At 38.3% G+C, this 23,696-nt stretch overlaps 1 protein-coding gene across 3 annotated transcripts in view; it reads right to left on the bottom strand.

Moving 5' to 3' along the window:
* The window catches only part of LOC110546884 (transmembrane protein 45A), a 79,858-nt gene that overhangs the window by 5,027 nt on the left and 51,135 nt on the right, over positions 1 to 23,696 (bottom strand). For 2 of the 3 annotated variants that reach the window (XM_060370575.1, XM_060370573.1), the window contains exons 2-4: positions 14,931 to 15,123; positions 13,077 to 13,283; positions 11,866 to 12,050 (exon numbers count right to left, since the gene is read on the bottom strand). In XM_060370575.1, coding sequence (XP_060226558.1) covers positions 11,866 to 12,050; positions 13,077 to 13,283; positions 14,931 to 15,120 — 582 coding nt within the window. In that variant the 5' untranslated portion in view covers positions 15,121 to 15,123. Of the gene's footprint in view, positions 1 to 11,865; positions 12,051 to 13,076; positions 13,284 to 14,930; positions 15,124 to 19,750; positions 19,978 to 23,696 lie in introns of those variants that run through there. The other variant, XM_060370574.1, reaches the window with a different exon arrangement.

Raw genomic sequence — 23,696 nt, forward strand, 5'->3', positions numbered from 1 at the left:
AAAGAAGGTTCATTTCAAAATGTTTGCTAACTAAGATGACTCCCATTAGAGATATCACAAACACAATGTCAGGTTTTTAATGTACATTTTCAGTGTATATTTTTGAAGAAATACACATATTTCTTCAAGGCATATTTTTGAAGAATCATTTTAAGCATAGTTCAAATTTCAAAATGTTTATCTTTGGCCTTGGATACATTTCTATTTTAGAAATCCTTGGGGCTCTATACTGCACAGCCTCACTCTGGTATTTCAAAATCAGACTGCAAAATGCATTTTAATTAAATAGACGCCCATAGAAACGGTTATGTTAAGTGGCAAAAGGCTGGAACTTTCTCCTGAGGATCAGGTAAAACACAAAGATAATAGAAATTATCACATCCACTAAATGCTGTACTGGAAATTCTAGGCAAGGAAAATTAGTCAAGAAAAATAAAGACATTCATTTTGGAAAAAGAAAGAGTAAAATGATCTATAATTACATATAATATAATCTCACGTATAGAAAATCATAAAAAACTTATCACCAAATTATCAGATCCCATGAAGGAGTTTCACATATCTGCAATTTGAAAATCAGCCACAGTCATCACATAAATGAACAATGGAAATCCCACAATAAAGCTTTTTTTTTTTAATGTACTTACACTAGCACTGAGCATCTAAGTGAAGCGCTCAAGAACAACCCTGGAAATATAGCTCTGTGGTGGAACATCTGACTACGATGCGGGCTCTAGGTGCCACACCCATACCTGCACACACACTGAACACACACACATTGACGAGCTTGAAAATGTATACGGCAGAAGCTGCGTAACATCGGTGAAAGAAATCAAGAGCCCAAGAAAATGGAAAACCACCTCGAATTATGGGCTAGATGTCTCAATATTATTGAGACAGCAAAAACACCCAGAGCAACCCGCAGAGCCAAAATAATAGCTATTGAAATCTTAGTAGTTTTTTTTTTCACAGATTTTATTTAGTTAGTTAGTTAGTTATTTAGTTATGTTTTTTGTTTTGTTTTTGAGACAGGGTTTCTCTGTGTAGCCTTAGCTGTCTTGGACTCACTTTGTAGACCAGGCTGGTTTTGAACTCACAGCATTCTGCCTGCCTCTGCCTCCCTGAGTGCTAGGATTAAAGGTGTGAGCCACCATGCCTGGCCATAGACATTTTTTAAAAGAGCTGATCATAAAATTCATATGGAATTGTATTATATCCATTACTAGTTTTTAAAAAGCAAGGGAAAAGGTCACCAAACTGTAGGACTCCCAGCTTTCAGTTTTAAAACTTACTGCTTGACTATAGTAATCAAAACTACTGCATTGATATATTGATAGAAATACAAAGTAATGAAATAGATTAAGAATCCAGAAATAAATCTACATATTTATGATCAATTAGTTTTTTAGAAAGGGGGCAATCAAGAGGAAAGAATTATCTCTTTGAAAATGCTGGCACAACTGGATATCCACATATACAATAGTGAGTCTGGATACCTGTCTCACATCATGTGGAGACTTACTTCACAAGATGGCAAAAGACTAAATATGAGAAGAAAAGCCATTTAACTTACTTAACAAAACACACAGAAAATTTTAATGATCCAAGATTTGATAATGATGGTGCTGAAGCCAAAATTAAGACTTCTGTCACAGTTAAAAACGAGATCTTTCGACTTCAAAATATTCCATCAAGAAAACAGCACGGGAAAATATCTGTAAATTCTACACTTGATAAATACACAATGCTTAAAATATAAAAAGTACTCCTAAAATTCAACCAAAATTTATCTCAGTGGGCAAAGGGCTTCAGGAATCATTGCTCTGGAGGAACTAAGTTTACAACTGATTACTAGGCACACAGTAAAGGAAGCAACAGCTTTAGGAAACAGGGATGGAAAATCAAAACCATAAAGAAAGTCCATGTGTTCTCAAAAAGATACAATCAATAAACAAAAACTGGACTGATTTTTTTGATTTTACGGCCGAGTTGGAATCCTTGTTCATGGCTGATAGGACTATAAACTGGTATGGGCATAATGGTTTAATTGTGGTAGAACTTCAGAAGATGAATATTAAATTTCCATATGATTAAGCACTTTCAATACCATCTTCCCCCATATGGAGATGTGAATATTTAGTTGTGCCATTCAACCTTGGGAGCACATATCTTTTTTTTATTCTTAAGGTAGCATAGCTAAGAGTTTGCCTTCAAGCTCTAGAGGAGACCCCACACTTTGAATTAGCCCCAATAGTAGAAGAATTCACATTTTGGAGACCTTTGTAAGCGTCCTGGAACATTTTTAGTTATTAGGTGTCCATGAGCTTTCAGAGTTTTGAGAGGACCATTTTGACTTAGATCCTGTGTCTTCTAAAATGTCATGTGTGGAAGCATCGCAGTGCAGATGGTGCTGGACCAGTAGCTGAGAGCTTTATATCTTGATCTGCAGGCAGGCAGGCAGTTAGGCAGGCAGCCAGGAAGATAGGCAGAGAGACACTCTGGGACTAATCTGGGCTTTTGAAACCTCAAAGCCCACCAGTGACATACTTCCTCCCAAAAGGCCACACCTCCTAATTCTTCTAATCTTTTCAAACAGTTCCAGTCCTTAATAAATAAGCATTCAAATATATGAGCCTATGGGGGAGTACCATTCTTATTAAAAACCACCACATTCTATTCACTGGCCCCGATAGGCTTATGGGTATATTATAATGCAAAATGCTTTCAGTCCAATTTTAAAAGTCCCCATAATCTATCACAATCTCAACATTGTTTAAAAGTCCAAAGTCTTTTCTGAGACTCATGGAATTCTCTTAACTGTAACTCCCTATAAAATACAAATAAAAATGCAGATCACATACTTCCAACATAAATGACACAGAACATATGTTATCATTCTAAAAGGGAGGAAAGGGAGCATAGTGAGAAAATACTGGATCTAAGTAAATCTGAAAACCATCAGTGCAAATTCCAAATTCTATATCTTTATGCCTTATGTCAAAGTGCTCTTTAGATCTCTAACACACTTCTCTTGAGCTGGTGCTACCCTCAGTATCCAGCTCTCCATGGCAGGTACCCTACAACTCTGGCATCTCCAACATCTTGGGGTTTCCAAGGCAATGTAGGTTTTACCTTCAGAGCTTCATGCAATGGCCTCTCTGGGCCTCCATGCAGGGACAACCCTGACACACACATGACAGCTTTCCTTAGCCACAGTGGAAGATTTCACAACCCCTTTCCTTTATCCCCAGGTTGAAAGCCAGAATCACATGGCCAATGCTGCCAAGTTCTTCTGCTCCATGGGGCTGGAACTTGTCCCCCTCATTCAATTACATTTTCATGAGCTTTCAGTTATTGACGGTGATGCCTAAGCTTTCCTTTTCTTCTCTAGTTGGAAGCTTAGCTGGGTGAGGTCTTGCCTTGAGGCCACCACTCCCTTTATTCCATTTAGCATCAGGCTTTTCTTTAAACTTTTTATCTCCATGAGCACTGGACTTAACTCCATGGCACTTTCTGGTACAACTTTTTTTCTCAGTATGTACATTTTTAATTTCTCTTTGTTCAATTTGCTCCTTTTCATTATATGTTTTCATATGAGTGGTAACTAGTAATCACATGACAGTCAATAAGAGGCTGTCTTGAAATCTCCTCTGTGAATGCCATTAATCTAAAACTCTTCAATTTAGTCTCAGGCAGATTTTTAGAACAAGGGCAAATGGGAGCCACATTCTTGCCAAAATATCACAAGAATGGTCTCTATAAATACAAACATTCTTCCCTCTGAAATTTCTTAAGTAAACCCCTGCAGTTAAAATCTCTCTTAGCACTGTCTTTCATGCTCTTACTAGGATGGCTTAATCAGCTCTGCTTAAAACAACCAACCACTTTTCTACTCCAAAGTACCAAAGTTTTCCTTCCATATTCCTCAATAAAATAAAGTAAAATAAAAAAAGCATGATTAGTCCTGCCATACTCCAGTCCCTGGTACTAACTTCTATCTTAGCCACTGTTCTATTCCTGTGAAGAAACACCATGGCTAAGGCAACTCTTATAAAGAAAAGCATTTAATTGAGACTTTCTCACAGTTTCAGAGGTTCAGTCCATTATCATCGTGACAGGAAGCATGGCAGGAAACATGGCACAAGAGCAGTAGTTGAGATCTTTAGATCCTGATCTACAGGCAGCCAGGAGCCTGGCTTAGGTTTTTGAAACCTCAAAGCCCTCCTCTAGTGACACACTTCCTCCAACAAGGCATACTCACTCCAACAAGGCCACACCTCCTAATCCTACTAATCTTTCAAACAGTTCCACTCCTTGGCAAATAAGCATTCAAATACAAAAGCCTATGGTGTGGGGTGGGGTGGTCATTCTTTTTCAAACCAACAGAAGAGCACTCCAGGTGGTGCTGAGAAAAACAGATGTAATTTTTGAAGAAATGAACACCACTGAAGAGAAACCTGTGCTATACTAGGACAATGGGAGAGGCTTCTGAAGGTAAAAGTTCACCTCTCTGAGGCTCTATCTTCTGAAGAACTAAGTTCATCTGAAGGAAAAAAAAGAAAAAGCTTAAACTGAGGGGCTCTCCATTCCCTGAAGGAAGTGTTTTCCCCAGAGTCAGTACATTGAAACTGATATAGCTGTAGATCGAGGGGCCCAAGTCTGTATCTCAAGCTGGAAGCAGAACTTGGTCACATGATGTTGATTTTGCATACACGGAATACAGAAGATTTAATGAGTAGTGGAGTCTCATTCTATGGTTTTAGAGAACACCCATGGACAGGGTTAGAGTCCCTGAGAGGCCATTATGTGAATCCGTGACCTTGAAGCCTAGGATGCAATAGAGACCCCAGGATATTAAAGATGTCAGAATCAGGCTTTTCTCGGTGTGCTGAGGAAGGCTGCATACACAGAGCAGAGCTAGCTCAAGTGGAGGCTGAGTGTGCTATAATTTTTATTCTCCAAGGATCTGTGTGGTTTCTCTAGTTTCCATTACAACTCATTTCTAGCTTTATTCTTCTACAATCTGATATGATTCAGGGAGTTTTTTGTTTTTTGTTTTTAATAATCTCTTTCTTTCTAAAAAATTTATGTGTGTGTGTGTGTTTGCTTCCTGGTCTGGACATGCAGGACCCACACGCAGGTGCCCACAGGGCCACAACTCCTGGAACTGGAGTTACAGGTGCTTAAGAGCTGCCTGATGTTTGGGTGCTGGGAACTAAAGCCATGTCTACAAGCACAGCAAGTGCTCTTCACCAACAAGCCATCTTACCAGTCCCAATTCTTTGGTATTCTCTAGGCTTGTTTTGTGGTCTATATCCAATCAATTTTAGACAGTTTTGAGAGCTGCTGAGAAGAATATGCATGATATACCTCTTAGATGAATTTTCTGTTGACATCTGTTAATCCAGTTGGTCTGTTAAATAGTTTATCTCTGAAGTTTGGGAGGCCTACATAATGATATGGATAGGGAATTAAAGTCTCCTATTATCATTATATTAGGTCCTATCTGACTTTTCAGGCATTTTAGTGTTTGCCTTGTGAAACTGGGAGGCCCAATAATCCATGAATAAATATTTACAACTGCTAATTTTTTTGAATTGTTTCCTTTACTATGCAGTGGCCTTCTGACAACTTTTAGTTTGTAGTCTACTTATCAGGTATCAAACAGGTCTTCCTGTTTTTTGTTTTGTTTTCTTACAAGTGCAGTATATATTTCCTGGAGACACATACTTTGGTCTTTTTTTAAAGATTTATTTTATTTTTTAAAAATTTTATGTATATATTATGTCTGTGTGTAGGTATGAACACATGAATGCAAGTGGCTGAGGAGGCCAGATGCATCAGTTATGCAGGAGATGGAATTACAGGTAGTTTTGAGTTGCCTGATGTGGGTCCTGGGAATTGAGTTCAGGTCTTCTGCAAGAGCAAGAAACACTCTTAGCCTCCGAGTCTTCTCCCTACTCTCTAGATCTTGTTTTTTTGTTCAGTGAATTAGTTTGCATCTTTTCATTAGGAAGTTAAGGGCATTTTCAACTGAGAGTATTATTGAGTTGAGCTTGCTGTGCCCTACAGTTTTGCTGATTGTTGGGGAGGAAGAAAAGAAAAACAATATTGACAACCATCATGTTACAGAGGAAGGATGGTTGTCCAAGTCTATTCTGTTGAAATATAAGCTACCTTGGGACAACTCAACAATAGAAGTAGAAACCTACACATTCTAAAAGATAAAATTAAACATGATTAATGACTAAAATATGAAATAAAATGAAGTACAGATGCTGTAATTCAGTGTCACTTCTGAGTGATGCTGAATGTGGTATCTCTCACCTTTTTGCTTCACCATTTGTCTCTGCAAGTGAGGGCAAAGCTGCCAGGCTCATTAATTCACACAAGCCAGGCTGGTACATCCACCTGGTGAGACAGGTTTTGATGTAGAACTCCACCTTCTGCTAGAATTATTCAGACTGCTATCTCCCCATCTTCCAGTTAACACTTCCTTATCTAGTGTTTGGGAAATCTTTTTCCATCCGTGTAGGTGGCACTGAGAATGTGTGGAAAGCCTGCCCTCCCATACCTGTCTTTGTCACTAGATAGTGTCTTTCTGGCCATGGACAGACCGAGGCAAGATCCCTGAGCCAGTTTATGCCCTTATTTCTCAGGTTCCCATGGAGTCGGTAGCCTGGGCAGATGGGAGATGGATCCTTCTTGAATAATTTATTCCAGTGTGCCCATAGAGGAATCTCAGCCTTAAGGACCCTATCACATTGTGTCTCCAGCTCCATGGCCGAAGGGGCTCGATGTCTCCTGACTAAACATACCTGGAGCACAGAGGTGAGAAAAACAAGGCATCTCCCAGCTTCCAAACAGTGCAAGTAGTGTGTTGATGTAGATGACTGGCTGATGGATTTTTCTAGCTGTTTCTTTATTAAAATCTCGTGCAGGCTTATTTCTTTCCTCCTTCATCTCTCATAACTAGGGACAGAGTCCCTAAGCATATTTTTACCCTGGTTCCCCTCTTTTGCTGGATCTTACAGAACTCTGATCTAATCTCCCATTTTACCCAGAATCCACGGTTGCTTTGAGAAACTTGCAAACTAAACTGTTTCAAGTAACCTTCATTAAACCATCATTAAAGAATAATAATAAAAAAATTAAAAAGCTACCATTTTAGAAAATGAGTTTACTGGTTGGTCCAAGAGTAGAGGTGTTTACAATGAATTGATCACAAAATGACTTAACTATTTTTATTATTATTTCATGTCAGAGTGACAGGAAACTTGTATTTCCTGGAACCTCACGGCCTAGGGTTTGAAAGCTACATCTATGTCTAAACACCAGGGTGCAGCCCATGAACAGGGGCCATGAAGACAGCTACTATGGAAGCCAACGGACTTTAAGCTAAACTTAAGTCATTTAAGAACATTGTAACTCAGGACCAAAAACTAATAAACCTATTAGGCCATCATTTAAAATGAACAGAACACTTTTATCAGCTGTAGTAATTTATTTTCTACTATAAAATTATAAGAGAAAGACCTATGAAGAATTTTTTTTACTATATTTTGTATGCCACCCCTTCTCCCCCCAAATGTGCTTAGTTTAAAGCTTCACTATTATTAGTTTTCAACTGTAGTTAATTTTTTTCTCTGATGAGGAATAAGCCAGAGTGACATTTTCTATAGCTTACAGTAGGAATTTGATATTGCTGTATATTTTGATTATCTCATTTATGTCAATATGAAAACTCCAAACAAGTGTTTTATCTACAATATCGGGCTTTGGAGGACTACCATGAATGAATCAGTTTGCCATTTTAGAATGGATGTTTATTTACAATAAAGATTTATCTATTTTATGTTATGTGTACGAGTGTTGACCTGCATATATGTGTGAACAGCACTTCCGTGCCTGGTGCCAAAAAGCGACAGAAGGTTGCGAGCCACCAAATGGGTGATGGAAACCCTGGGCCCTCTGCTAGAGTGCCGTCTGCTCGTAACTGCTCAGCCATTTTGTTTTTCTTAATGTCCGGACAAGGATGAGTTACAGTTTGGACTCAAAATCCAGGCAGTTTTCCAGTGAGGCATCTTTGGGACATGGGAACAAATGGAGCTAAGTTATACACAGGAGACAACTATGCGCAGTAAAAAAGAAGCAGCTTCCCCACTGTCTTGTGCTCTGAGGAGGTTGAGGAGAAACAAAGAAGAAAGCCTAAAGTGAGTTTCTGAGTTGCTCCCCCACAAGGAGATTTGGAAAAGACTGTCCTGGAATGATGGGCACAAGGGAGCTTCTTTCTTTTTTGAGTTACATGAAATGGCTTAGTCATTAAGTAAACATGTTTTAAATGCCATGTGATTCGGGAAAGAAACAACTTTTTTATAGGTTAGGAGGGGAATTTCTCTTCTGTCCAAATATGACACAATCATTTCAACGTGAGTTATAAAAAATGACCAGTCTGCATATTTGTCTCATTCAGCTCACATCTCCGTAAGTACAGTTCCAAGAGTCCGAGTGTGCTTTCTCTAATCTGCCTGTATGTAGTTTATGCACTAGTGTGGGCTACTTGTGAAGAAGATGTGGCAAGCGACAAAAGTGGCAGAAAGCAAATCACAATGCAATGCCATTAGCTTAGGAAAGAGATTTAAATGTAAGCGTCCACAATACTGCACATACCAATAAAACACGGTGCAGAAGACATTCCTCTAAGCTGCTAAACATTCTTATTTCAGAGGAATGAAAGCATGAGGATGTAGTTAAACAGTTATTTCCTGTTAGTGTAAATTTACACTGGTAAGAATGTTCATTTTTTTAAAGGGTCCAAGACAATGTTTAGGCTAGACACTTAGTCATGCAAGAGACTAATCTAGACATATTGGTAGGTTAAAAAAAACTTCTAAATAATGAAAAATTTATCCCTAGAGATTATAACCAAATTTTGGGGTTTGTTTTGTTTGGTGTGTGGATTTTTTGTGGTTTTGTTTTGGAAAAACTTTTCAGGAAATGTGAAAATGTTATTTTCGTGCCCAAAGCAGCAGCATTAAGCTGTTCTATCCTTGGTTGAGGTATAATACGGCTTCTCTCTTTAGGTCAAAGAAGAACTAATCAGTAAATATTAGCTAAATATTGATTGATTTTATTAATTGTAATCTTGTAATTCCTTTCTTCAACTCTCTATTTGTTTCCTCCAAGGTTCTTACTGGCTTTTCTTTACATGAATATTAAGTTCAATAGTAAAATCAAACTAGTTGTATGTATGCTACAATTTGAATAATGCTTGGCTTCTCATGATCCTTTAGGTAAAGGCTTGCTCTCCATGCTGTCACTATTATAGGTCATCTAACCTTTAGTTCTAATGACCTAAGGAGTCTTTTAGGCCCTTAGGTCATTAGAGGCCTATCCTTGAAGGAGAACTCTAGAACCCTAGCCATCACCTCTCTCTCACTTCCTAATCCTGAGACAAGTATTCTCTGTATATATTCCTGCTGTGATGTGCTCACTCCCTATAGCCTAAAGCCAAAGGGACTAGAAAAACCATGGATCAAGACCTCTAAAATTATGTGGGAAAATAAACATTTTCTCTCTATAATTGATCACTTTAGGTATTTGATGCAATAATAGAAAGATAGATAACATAAAATCCTATACTGAGCAAAGTGATATATGCCCTTTCAAGCACACAGAGAATTCATATTGACATCATGCTATATACTAAAGGAAGTGTTTGCACCCTTCATATAAAACACGTTCTCTGAACACAATGTGATTAAACTGGAAATGAGTGATATTTAGAAAAGATACACTTTGAAACTTAAAATTGTGTTACTAGACAGAGGGCTCCAAGTCAGTGATAGGTCATAAGAAAGATGCTCATTGAGCTGGAGGCCACATTTTTGGTCCCCAGTGCCATGAAAGAAAAACAAAAACAAACAAACAAAAAACAAAACCTAGAGAAAAAGGAGTTAAAGATAACCTCGTAACAAAGGAAAAAATGAAAATAAGAATTCAACCAATCCATACTAGTAATGTAAAACTCCCACAGACTTCTAGACACGAATCTGAAGAAAATGATCACAGATACCCACAGTGGGACATGGCACAAGAGCCTGGCTTTACCCTAACAGCTGCCCCGGACTAGCGCCTGCAGGCCTCCAGCTCAGCTCTGCTCCGGCCATGCACTTCTATTTGACCTTTGGCCCACACAACTTCAGGCCCTGCTTTTGTCTTGAGTGAAGTTAGATGTTTTAATTTTTTTTTTTTTTTTTTGCCTTTTCTTTTTAAATTTCTTTTTTCCTTTTCCCCTCTTCTTTTTCAAATCCCTGCCGCCATGGATCTACCTTATATGTCTTTGCTATGTGTTCAGAACAGAGACTACGCACTGAAGTGTAAGCTCACTGTGTCAACTTGACCAGAACTTTGCTCTTGGGAAAACAAAAACAAAAACAAACAAACAAACAAACAAGAAATACACCATCTTTCCTTTTGACCACTGAACATATATGCATGTGGGGAAACACTGCAATTCAGTGTACACTAGCTCTTTCTGTGCCATCCTCTTTACTCCATTTAGGTTCCCCGCGGTGGGTTAAGACCCTATGTAAGCTAGCTATAATCAGGAATTGTCTGCTTGATCACCTTACAGAATATTTACCATATTTATCATAAGGCACACTTCAAACTAACATGTGAACCTAGCCCCATCTTACCCTAGGTCTTTGCACCACACGCTCTTCTACCTTCTCCCGAGTGTGAATGTCACACCATCCTACCCCGTTTAAAACATTGCACTTCTCTCTTTGGCAATCCTTTATCAATCATGGGAAATTCAAGCCCCCAAAATAGCTTTATTACCCAAAATCCTGGAACTCTAGTGACTAAAAATCTCCTTAAAGTCTTGCTCAATCAGACAACGTCCTTGCCTCATCCTAAACTACCTGAGATTTGGGATTAGAGAACTCTAGATTTAGATCCTGCTTATAGTACTGTTTGTGCATGAGGAAATAGCTTGTTCTTGCTCAAGATACCTGTAGGCAAATTAGAAGTGATAATACCTAACCTCTGGATTGCTGTGAGTATATGGGGAATACAATAAAACAAAATGGGCTCTACTTCTGAGCCACACCGCCAGCCCCTCACTGAGGAATTCTAGGCCGGGGCTCTAGCCTTGAGCAAGGTACCATTCAAGGCCAGAAATGCAGCTAGAAAAATCTGGAATTAGAGGAGTTAATGAGCCATGAGTGCTAAAAACAAAATCTTTGTCCTCTCTAAAGGTTCACCACTGAGCCATCCTGTTAGCCCCATACTGTTCACAAAACCCTGAACTTCATTCTGCATCACAGACACCATGACTTGTTGCTTCCCTTTCCTCTCTGGTCCTGCCATTCCTCCCACCTTCTGGTCCCCTTTCCATTCCAAAATCTCTCCCTTACTGTATTATATACAAGATAAAACATGAGATAATTGTTTTCTGAAAAAAAAAAAAACAACTATAAGATAAAATAAGATATACATAAAACCTATATGATGGCCATCATAGTTGTCTCTCATTAAGTGTCCTCTGTCTTTGGCTTTCATATACTTCTTGAGCTTATGACCCATTAGGCTATTGTAGTATGATCAATCGCTTAAAAGCAGAATTATCAGCCTGGAGTTCCTACATAAAGGACAAATGGATCTGTTGTGAAAGAATACACAACCTACTTCCTCCACAGCAGCTCTGATGGCATTCTCACTATAACCACCAGGTTACTCCAAGAACACCATTTCTGTGGCTCTCACAGAATAGAAGTATCGAAAGCAAGTGCTTCATCGATTAAGACAAGAAACTGCAGATAAGTGGCACCAGGTCTAATAGCTAGAAGTCCTACTCACCTGCCAGAACCAGGTCCCTTGTAGTATGATGAGACTGGAGCGCAGGACCTCCAGAAGTACATTGGTTTTCATGAGGAACTCCATGAAGGTAACCAGACCCGCCACGATGGTAGTGAAGACCAGAAGTTGGTGCACAAAGATATCCAGCATCTCCCGACCGTGTGTGTGGTTGAAGAAGATAAAGGCTAATAGAGGGGACACATATATTTTTCTGATAAAAACCAAAGGCTTCCCCCTGTACCACTCTCTTTCCACAGAATTTTATACAAACAAAGCATTGTCCCAAACAGCAAATCCCTCACTGGTTTCCATAGAAATGTACTTTTGCTTTGGGGGAAGGTAAACATTGTCTCTTAGAAAGAGAATCTTTGAATTCTAACCCCACTTGCCCCTTTCTCCAACCTTTGTTTTCTCTTTTAACATACCAAAAAAAAAAAAAAAAAGAAAAAACCTCAACTATTGTTCAAAGAATTATCTATGTAAAATAATATATTGTAAACATGACTGTGGTGGGGAGCTATAATTATTGTGAATGTACAGATGAATGAGCTGAATTCAAAGCCTCACTTTCAGGGATTCAGCAAGCATACTTCAATTATGATTATTGAACACTTGTTTGATCCCTCTCCTTTTGATAATCTGAAAGAGCAGCTAAAAGAAACATCTTGTTATTTTCATTATCTTCTCAGAATTAGGAAGTCATTTCTTAGATACTACACAACACATTTGGGCACAGTTTGTGTTTCTGATATCGGAAAAGCTCATTAGAGGTTGGTAGACATTTTCTATTGTGAGTGGTTGCTTTAAGTAATTCGTGACTTCTACTCCAAGGTCATCTTTCACTGCTGACAGTGAAAAGAACGAAGGGCTCCAAAACAACCGAGAGGTAAGTGCCCACTGCAGATGACTTAAAAACAAATATGAAATGCGAATAAGGCTTTTTGAGTGGCTGTGTCTGCCCGATCTATTAAGTTAAGCTGTAAAGATGGAAGAAAGGCGGTACCTCATCTAGGAGAGCCATCAATTCAACTATGACCCAGACAGCCCTGCCAATCAAAGGCACACACACACACACACACACACAAGATGTGGGGTTTTTCTTCTACCATGCCACACCACGGTTAAGGTTAGGGTTAGAGTTGCTAAAGAACTACATCAATGCCCACCGACCAACAGAAAAAGAACAGAAAACATATTGCTTTCATACTTACACTCCACAAAGATGGCATTTGATAACATTAACTTGCTTAAGGAAAGAGGAAATAAGTTGGTAGTGAAACATAAGATCTGTGCTACACCCTGTAGCCCAAAGAAGAAGTACATGGTTGTGTGATGCCACTCCAGAAGCAAGTACCACTGGCCATCTTTATACAGGGTGAGAAAGGGTCCTCCCGAAGTAAACTGCTCCCCAACCATACCTGAGGAAGAAAATATCACAGTTTTAGCAAGCCTCTTCTTAACTCTACTCTGTGTGTGGGAAGACAACAGGAACATGTGGTCAATGCTTACTCCAACCTTATGACATTGACTCCTCCCTCGGAGTTTCCTCCAAAAGCCTAGAGATAGTGATCGGGACTTGATTCAAAAGTTTAGAGGCTGGTTTGGGTAACCAGCTTTATCTACATATACACAAATGAGCCAAGCAACTGATTCATACCCTTAACACTGGTAATTTTTATTTAACAATTGTTTCTAATTTAACGACTCCTTTGAGGTTTAGATTTATGATATGTGTCTTATCAAGGATTATTACTTTCTTTCTAGATACTGCAATCTTAGGCAGCTTTTTCAAAGTAGGGTGTTGTCCCTGATTCCTGATAAAACTGATAAAGAATTTAGCTTTTTCCCCAACTTCTGAATAGATGGTTCATGCAGCCTCCACATATAGCTACGTATTCATGGAGACAGTTTATTTCCCTAGAGACACTGTCTTGTTAACCTCTAGAATGGGCAAGAAAACTCCTCTCTTTGGAAGTGGTTACTCTGCAATTTCATGGTCATGACAAAGTCCTACTGACGTGAATGAAAAGACTCATTAAGAAAATTAGAAGTGCTACCTTAAAAAAAAAAAAAAAAAGGAGCGGAGCGGCTAAAGCAGTACTGTAAAAATGCAAAACCTTCTCATAAAATGTTCACTAACAAAGGGAAGTTACTTAAGTTAAAAGTTACCAGCACTCTGTCCAATTCAAGAAACAAAGTGTATAAACATGGAGCAAGATATCCTTAAGCCTTGACTCTATCATCCCTCAGCAATGACTTGCAACTGAAGATTTCCCATAATCATGTCACTGTTTTAGTATAATTTACAAAATGGATTCTCACAGAGTTTACTCTTTGAAGGAACAGAACATCTATTTCATAGGCTCTAACTTATGATACAAAAGGAATTCACCTGACTGGATATGCAAATTAAATACTGACTCATTAAGGATTAGGTTTTCATATAATTATGAAATGTCACATTCCTAAGATTGCGACACTTGTAAAACATAATTGGGATGAGCACTAAAAGACATATTAATACAAAATTCATTTAGCATATCTAAATCTTTTTTAAATAAATTTTTATTTTTTATATTAATTACAGTTTATTCACTTTGTATCTCAGCTGTATCTCCCTCCTTCATTCCCTCCCAATCCCACCCTACCTCCTTCATCTCCTCCCATTCCCCTCTCCAAGTCCACTGATATGGGAGGTCCTCCTCCCTTCCATCTGACCCTAGCGTATCAGATCTCATCAGGACTGGCTGCATTGTCTTCCTCTGTGGCCTGGCAAGGCTGCTCCCTCCTCAAGGGGAGGTGATCAAAGAGCCAGCCACTGAATTCATGTCAGAGAGACAGTCCCTGTTCCCCTTATTAGGGAACTCACTTGAATACTGAGCTGCCATGGGCTATATCTGAGCAGGGGTTCTAGATTATATCCATGAATGATCCTTGGTTGGAGTATCGGTCTCAGAAAAGACCCATGTGCCTCTATGTTGCTCTAAATCTTGTATTGAATTTATTTGTTGTTGTTCATGAAATACTGAAAAGGAGAAAACATAACAGAGCCAGTCCCTACTTACCAGTAAAAGCCATGATAATCACGACAACTCCTTCCCATATCTCTGCTCGACGTAATAATGTTTTGGAACTAAGGTAGCAGGTCTTAGTTTGCTTTTTGTAGACATATTTCAGGATACCCTTTGTACACCACCAAAAGCCCATTATAATGAAGAATGTTCCAGGGAGAGCATGACCTCTGAAACTCCCCATGTCCTACAAGGATCAAAAATAGACATTTCATTTAAACCCAGCAGAAATATTTCATGCCGCTACTGAATATATTGTGTGTGATGATCTATACGTATACAGTAGATATTACCATAAGATTGACAAGTAAAATTAAAATAAATTTTAATAATTTAATAAATTTTCAAGTAAAATTAAATAGAAATTTGCATTTGTTTAACATCCACCATGTATTAACCACCATGTCGAGTGTTTTACATGCCATCCTTAACCTAACTTTTGAAATATACCTACAGATGAGAACTCGCTACTCAAATTTCAGCTGAGACCTAGGTTTGGGGAAGTTAAATGACTTGCAAGGATCTTATAATTGATAAGCAGATTTTTTTTTTTTATTTCTTCAAGACACAGTATGTATAATAGCACACACTTACACTTTACGCATAAAGCAAAACAACATGAAGGTTTGGGAAAGTGTGTTTAATTTGATACTGCCTATAGATCTTTAAGTACGTAATTTTAAAGGATCAAGAATTATTAAAGACAAGTAGGATTCCTGAGCTATTTGTACGTTCTTTGGCATACTAGGCAGGCTGCATTTGCTATGTTTCTAATTCCGGAGAGTTGCCTGACCAAGGATTTGGTTCATGCCACGTTCAAGCTGAGTCACCTAAGTCTACTTGAGAACCTTAGCTCTCCTCTTGCTTCAGCTACTTCGGCATGACACCTCCAGTGCACAAAGATGGTCAGCTAGCCTGATGCAGCTGTGTGTGTGTGTGCGTGTGTGTCTGTGTGTGTCCCTTTATTAATGTAGATCACTGAAACTTTGAGGTTTACATTTACAACAGCATAGCCTGATAAACACCGACCCAAATCACATTACAAGTTTTCCTCACATTCTTGCCACACTCTAACAAACAGAAGTGCCTCTCAGGTTTCAGTCTGGGGTACAAAACAACCTTGAAAAATGTGAGTTTCCAATTTTGGGGGAAGTCTTTCTTTCAAACATATTTATTGTACTATCAACAGAACAGCGAAGGAAGAGTCCAAAATTATCCTGCAAATCTAACAGTAGGTCAGATCCAAGCAAGCTCACAAAAGAGAATTTCATGGTATTCCTAGTCTAGGAAACTAGAACCTTTATTTCTTTGAGCAATATTTCTACCGGGCCTCTTAGTTTAGGTTACTCCCCTCTGACTTAAAGGGATGATGTAAAGGAAATGGATGCTGACCCACATACTGCATCCTACATCTACAATCAAGACCCCGGAAGCTCATTTCATGCACCCTTTAGTCATCCGAACTTTCCAAGAGTCAGACTACATGACACATCTCTAAGTTAGGACAGGTTCTGACCCTGACTCTCTGTGCTATAGTTTGGACCATGTACTTTACTTAACATGTTTAGGACGTCCGAACCGTAGTTCTTTGTCAGTAAAAAAAGCGGGTAGACCTTGAAGATGCATGGAATTTCATCTCTGACAAGCTTCCACTTAGCAAGCTAACCAGCAGCATGCTGTTGATTCCACCTGTCTGTCTGGTGGAGACAATCACATGAGCTATAATCACACAAGTGCTTCTGCACAGAACTCAGAAACACACACACCCAGCATATACATTTTTAAAGTTTTCTCTTTGTTTTTTTAAGGAAATAATTCCATATGATTTAGGGATCTTGAAACACTCTGTTATTTCTTAATATAGGAAAGTTTGTTTGTTTGTTTTTTAATAGGGGTTTCCAGAGTCTTAAGATTTTAGATTAAAACTAAAAATTTTTTAAATTTAATATCAAATAAAAACAACACATATGTCAAGAATTAAGAGAATGCTTAAAGAATTGAAAATACAGCCATTGAAAATACAGTTTTCAAATAATAAGTAACATATTTAGTAAAACTAAAAGGATAAAAATGAGGAGAGGCATACCCTTCATACATCATACTCCCCCCAATAACTACTAAAAATAATTTAAAAATTTAAAAAGCATATTTTTTAATGAGAGGAGGGGCTTGTATTCAGACTAAGGAGACATGAATACCAACTTAATTGCTTGTTACTTATGCGGTTTTTGTTAAGTTACTTAACCTTTGAGTGTCTGAGTTTGCACCTTTGTAAAATGGGATGAATAATAATACCTGCATCTAAAATAATTACCCCATATCACTATCAAACAATGAATTCTGTCCTCTACCTTCAAACCACTAGAGCAGTGGTTCTCAGCCTATGCATTGTGACCCCCTTTGGGGGTGTTGAATGATGTATTCCCAGGGGTCACCTAAGACCATCAGAGATATCAGGCACTTACATTACGATTCAAAGCAGTAGTAAAACTACAGTTGTGAAGTAGCAATAAAAATATTTTTATGGCTGTTGGCCACCCCTAAATAAAGAACTGTGATAAAGGTTTGCAGTGTTAGGAAAATGGAGAACCACTGTACAAGAGCAGAAGAAACTCGAACCTAATAATATCAGAAGCTTCAGCATTTTAAAATGCCTTTAAAAGGAAGTGACATAAGATGAAAACCAAACAAAAGGTAAAGAGAAATGGCAGGTGTGAAAGAATGGATGGCTGCTCAAAAGTGAGCTGATCTAGGATGACACCAGTGGGCAAGCAAAAAGTGAATGCAGAAAAGCCCATGAGGCCTCAGTCCTGCTCCAAGAACTGCAGGCAACAGAGGAAGGCTGGGGACAGAACAGATGGGCTTCCCCTGGGAAGAGCACAGCACTGATTGCTCAGTGCCGAATGGTCAGCTCTGAAAACATACACACAAGAAACATTACACGGACTGAACAGGTCCATACACACCTGGCATATATATTTGGGGATATATATGGACATATATAGACCTCTATGTGTATAACAACAGTTAGTAAAAAGTGAGGCCATAAATTTGAAGGAGTGGAAGGGTTTTGAGGGAGCAAATGGAAAGGAGAAATGCTGTAACTGTATAATAATCTCAAAAGTAAATAACTTTTAAAAATTTTAAAGAGAACATGAATAGCTATCTCTGCTTGAATACTGACTACTGAAAACCAAAAGGCATCTACATAATTCTTTTGTCAAGCCTAAGTGTGTAGCTATCAACTCTTCTTCTGCTACTGTCATGGAGAGTCATTGTGGTCTTCCGTGGTATTTAAATAAATTCCTCAAAAGTGGAGACTGTAAATGTACACTGCCACTTCCTTCTAACCCTAAGATAATGGCACAGAGGGACATACAGGGCAGGCTGTAGTTGCTTTCATGCTTTAGAGCTGCTTAGTGCACTGAACACATCAGTAGAAGAGCAATAGTTAACATAGAATCTTAAAACGTGTAACTCTTAGTCAGACAATCTTCCTGACTCGCCTCTTTGTTGAGTGCAAGTGGGACCATTACCCCTTAGTCCACTGCTAGGGTGTAATAAGGAATGTAATAAAGGAGGAGTCACAAAATGCTTCTAGTGTACATCGGATGATCACAGTGGGGAAAGAAATGAGTTCCTGATTCAGTCACAATGCCACTGTTCTCTTGTTCCAAAACAATTTGATAATTCAGATGTTGCCAGCTTTAGAAGACTCCGCAAAATAAAGACCCAACACTTCTGATATTTGCCTGGCAGAAGGTCCCAACACACAGTCATTCCTAGCAATTAAAATGGCAATAATTTCACTTATGTTCATGGCGGAGAGAAAACTTGCCCACATCCTCAAATACATATCTCTTGGCTTTTATCTCAGAAAAATCATTATCTATCAATCTTTTTGCTGCTTCCTAATCTACGGATACCTGCTGATGTAACTTGTTGCTTGGAAAAGCCAAGTACAGTAGCAGAGTCTGGTGAGCTCTAAACCCCTAAACTAAGCACCTTCATCATGGGACCTTCTTTCTCACTCACAAAGTAGAACTCACAAGGTAGCCAGTTGTAACCATGGGAACAGTAAATTAAGAGAACCTTCCTCTTGATCTTTATTGATTCTATCTGCAAGTTCAATCACTGTCCTCCAGATATGGTTCATTCTATAATTCAGACTCTTCCCCCATCCAAATATACCTATCATTCCAAACAACATCAAATCTTTTTCTTTTGGATGAAAAAACAAAACAAAACAAAACAACACCTTCTTATATCCCACTGCATCATTTTTGTTGACTATAACACAGACACACACACACACACTTACCTAGCACCAAAAAGAGATATGTTTTAAAATTCTAATACTTAAGAGACAATATTATATTGTTGTAAAGCAAGTGTGTTACAGCCACGCAAACTACAGACTTGCCCTGTAAATAGAAAGAAGGGAAACTCAGCCAAGAGTAAGATATTTTTCAATTTTCTCAGTAGAATCACAAAGAGCTCATTTCAATAAAAAGTGAATATTAATATGAGAAAGAACATAAACTACATTTTTTTCTAGAGCTACCACTAAAAAAGTATTTGTCTTACTAATTCATATTTCAGGACACACTTGTAACTTCTATTTCACTCACATAAACTCATACACACACAGCAACTATTTCTTGAACATCACTTTGCTACTGGCCTCATTCAAAGAAACTGATACAGGCATATGTTGCTTTGAAATTCCTTAATTCTCCATCATTCCACATCAGCAGTTTACCTCCCCAATGTGAACTCTTTTTTTTAAAGAAATTTTCATAAATTATCCTTACCTTAACCCTGTGCTCAAAATCAAGTCTGAGTCAATTGTCTTCTCTCCAGAATGTATAATGGTCCCAGAGTCCGAAAGGAAAAGCAGCTGTTGAATGCCTCTAAATCTAACACTGCCTCCTCCTGTTGCTTTGACACTAAGCCTATGTGCTTATCTTTCCAGCATGAAGTCAAGCAGTTAAGTTTCAGATTGTGTCATAGTATATTTAAGTCCAAGTAACACACCCTTCTAAACATACTGCCTCCCACCTGCCGGGCTGCTGGCCTGAACCACGCGCTACCTGCTCTGTGGGTCAAATAATCTCTTTTTCAGGACATAGAGACAAGGAAAAGACAAGAATAATAGATATAGCAATGATATTTAATTGTGTGCTTGAAGTTCCTCAGAGGTAAACCAGTTCCTATAATGTGCAGTACTGCAAGAAAGAGATTGCCACAGATTGTCTGTGATTGAGATTGCCTATGATTGAGTCATAGACAAATTGAAGCTATAGGAATAGAAACTACTGTAGGTCAGCACTACAGCTCAAAGAATATGGAGCACTAGCCGAGCGTCTACCTGTATTGCACCATACCATCTCAGGTTCTCAGGATACCTACTGGTAATAGACATAGCTCCTGCTCACACCAGAAAGGAGAAAACAGCAACTGAAGAACTCCATTCCTTACTAACAGGTCAGTTATAAGTTTTTATGACAATTAAGATGCTGGCACACATAAAATTGGGATAAGGTTTCATTCTAGAAGGATAAATAGTGGAAAAGGGTCACTGTAAGGAATGAAGTGAATGAATGACCCATGGTAAGCAGGATACAGGGGAGAGATGGCATTCTTAGAGAGTGAACTAAGGGGAACTTTTAAGTACCATTTGCAGAAATGTAAAGTAGTGTGCCCATCATAGAAAGCCACATGGCTATAAGATTCGGTAATTCCACACTACGTAAATATTCAAAGGAAATAAAATGAAGTAAAATATACATAATAAAATAAAGAAAAAATAAAAATAAGTGTGTCAAAGAGACAGGTTCACTCAAGCTCACAATAGCTAAGACATGGAATTAACCTAAGCATTCTTCAACATATGAATGGATAAAGATGGGGCTGAAGAGATGGCTCAGCAGTTAAGAGTGCTTGCTGCTCCAACAGAAGACCAGAGTTCAATTCCCAGAACAAACATCAGGCAGATCATAATCACCTGTAATTCCAGTCCAAGGGAATCTGACTCTCTTTTGGCCTCTATGGGCATTTGCATTTATGTGCACATACTGGTACACATATACAAAGAGATCAATAAAATAATAAGTGAAAAATGTTTATGCACATATACACAGCCAATACTACTCAGATGGAAAAAAAATCCAGTCACTTGCAGCAACATGAATGACTTCAGGCGATTTCATGGTTCAGAAAACAAGATAGATATAGAAATAAAAATAACTCACAATCTCACTTATTTGTGGAGTACGAAGAGGTTGACTCTATAGCAGTAGAAATGAAATAGAGGCTCCTAAAGCCTTTTTACAAGGGGGGTAAAGAGGGATGAATTCAGATAAAGACTGGTCTGTGGGTACAAAGCTACTTCTAGGGAAGAAGAATTTCTGATCATTTACTGCCCAGAGGGAGAATCAATTCAACACTAAAGCATTAAACATTTCAAAATAGCAAAAAAACAAAACAAAACAAAAACAGTTTTGAATATTGTGCCACAAAGAATGACAGCTAGATGAGGTGATGGATGTATAAAATACACTGATTTGATTTTTGTATGTTTACATGGATCAAAACACGTTTTTCATAAATACATACAATTTTCAATTAAAAACAAATAATAATAACATAGGATAAAAACCTTTTAAGAAGAATGGGAAGAAAGGGTTGGGGAGAAGACTGAGCGGTGAAAGTGCCTGTTGCTAAGGCTGATGACCTGAATCTGATTCCTGCTACCCACACGGGAAACAGAAAGAAATGACCCCTGAAAATTATTCTTCAGCATTTATACATGCACTGTGGCACACCCACACACAGACACCCACAGCAAAATAAACACATTAAATTATTTTAAAAGTAACAGGGGAAGTTACACAAGTTCTAGCAGATGCCTAATCTGATCATAGGATCAAACTCCAATGTTTCCAAATATTATTGAGTAATTCTGTTTTGATTACTCAAACCTTGACAGTTCTTGGAGAAAAAATAAAGACAATATACTTTTCTCTGCATAGTGTATACAGCGATAAAGGAATATTTAAACACATTTATCTTATTGTCAGATGCTTAATCTTTGAAAACTTTAGTGGAAGTTCAAATAGCTCCATACAGTGTCTTAAAGGTTCATGTCCCAGTGTTCTGAACATAATTTCCATATCTTCCTAGTCCTGGTTTCCCCAGTCAGAAGGCTTACATGGCTTCATTCCACTTACTCCTCTTTACAGACGAACTCAATACATTGTGGACACCAAATGCCTATTTTGATACAGATATATCAGGTCAACCAACTTGCCCTAGTTCTTTAGCCCAGGCTTGTGATCTCAACTACATGGGAGCCTGAGGCAGGAGAGCTGTACATTCAAGGGCAGTCTGCACAATTTAGCCAGACCCTTTCTCAGACTAGACTATAAAACAAACAAACAACAAAACAAACAAACAAACAAAACAAAGAAATAAACAGGGTAGGTAGGTCTAGAGGGCATAGCTCTGTGGTAGAGCACCAAGCAAACAATAGCAGTCATGAGAAGGACCCAAGCTGTGCTGGCTTGTTTTCTATTACTATGATAAATGCCAGGGCCAAAAGAATGTATTATCTAGTACTTAGCTTATACATCTCAATCACAGTTGATTATTGAAGGAAGTCTGGGCAGGAACTAAAGCAGGAAGAGAGGCAGGAGTCATGGAGAAACTGCTTACTGTTTTGCTTCCTCTGTCTGGTTCAGCCTGCTTTTTTATACAACTCAGGACCACCTGCCCAGGGGTGGTATCTCCCTCACTGGGCTGGGCCTTCCTACATCAATAAGAAAGAAACTACACCCTTTACAATAGACACAAATAACATTAAGTACCTTGGTATGACTCTAACCAAGCAAGTGAAAGACCTGTATGAAAAAAAACTTTAAGTCTCTGAAGAAAGAAATTAAAGAAGACATCAGAAGGTGGAAAGATCTCCCATGCTCATGGATTGGTAGGATTAACATAGTGAAAATGGCTATCCTTCGGATGGCATTCTACAGATTCAATGCAATTCTTGTCAAAATACCAACACAATTCTTTACAGAACTTAAAAGAACAATTCCCAATTTCATATAGAAAAACAAAACACCCAGAATTGCTAAAGCAATCCTGTACAAAAACAGATCTTCTGGAGGTATCTCCATCCCTGATCTCAAGCTGTACTATAGAGCAACAGTAATAAAAACTGCATGGTATTGCTATAGAAACAGAAAGGTGGATCAATGGAGTCAAATAGAAGACCCCAGAAATAAACCCCCACACACTTATGGATACTTGATTTTTTTTACAAAGAAGCCAAAACAACACAATGGAAAAAAAGATAGAACCTTCAACAAATGGTGCTGGTCTAACTAGATGTCTACATGTAGAAAAATGCAAATAGATCCATATTTATCACCTTGCACAAAAGTAAAGTCCAAGTGGATCAAAGACCTCAATATAAAACCAGACACACTATACCCGTTAGAAGAAAAAGTGGGGAAGAGCCTGGAACTCATTGGCACAAAAGACAACTTCCTGAACAGAACACCAACAGCACAGGCTCTAAGAGCAACAATTAATAAATGGGATCTCATGAAACTGAAAAGCTTCTGTAAAGCAAAGGATACTATCATCAGAACAAAATGACAGCCTATATATTGGAAAGTATCTTCACCAACCCTTTATCTGACAGAGGGCTAATATCCAAAGTATATCAAGAACTTAAACAAACAAACTAAGTAA

Source organism: Meriones unguiculatus, chromosome 17 (assembly GCF_030254825.1).
Source record: "Meriones unguiculatus strain TT.TT164.6M chromosome 17, Bangor_MerUng_6.1, whole genome shotgun sequence".
NCBI lineage: Eukaryota > Metazoa > Chordata > Mammalia > Rodentia > Muridae > Meriones > Meriones unguiculatus.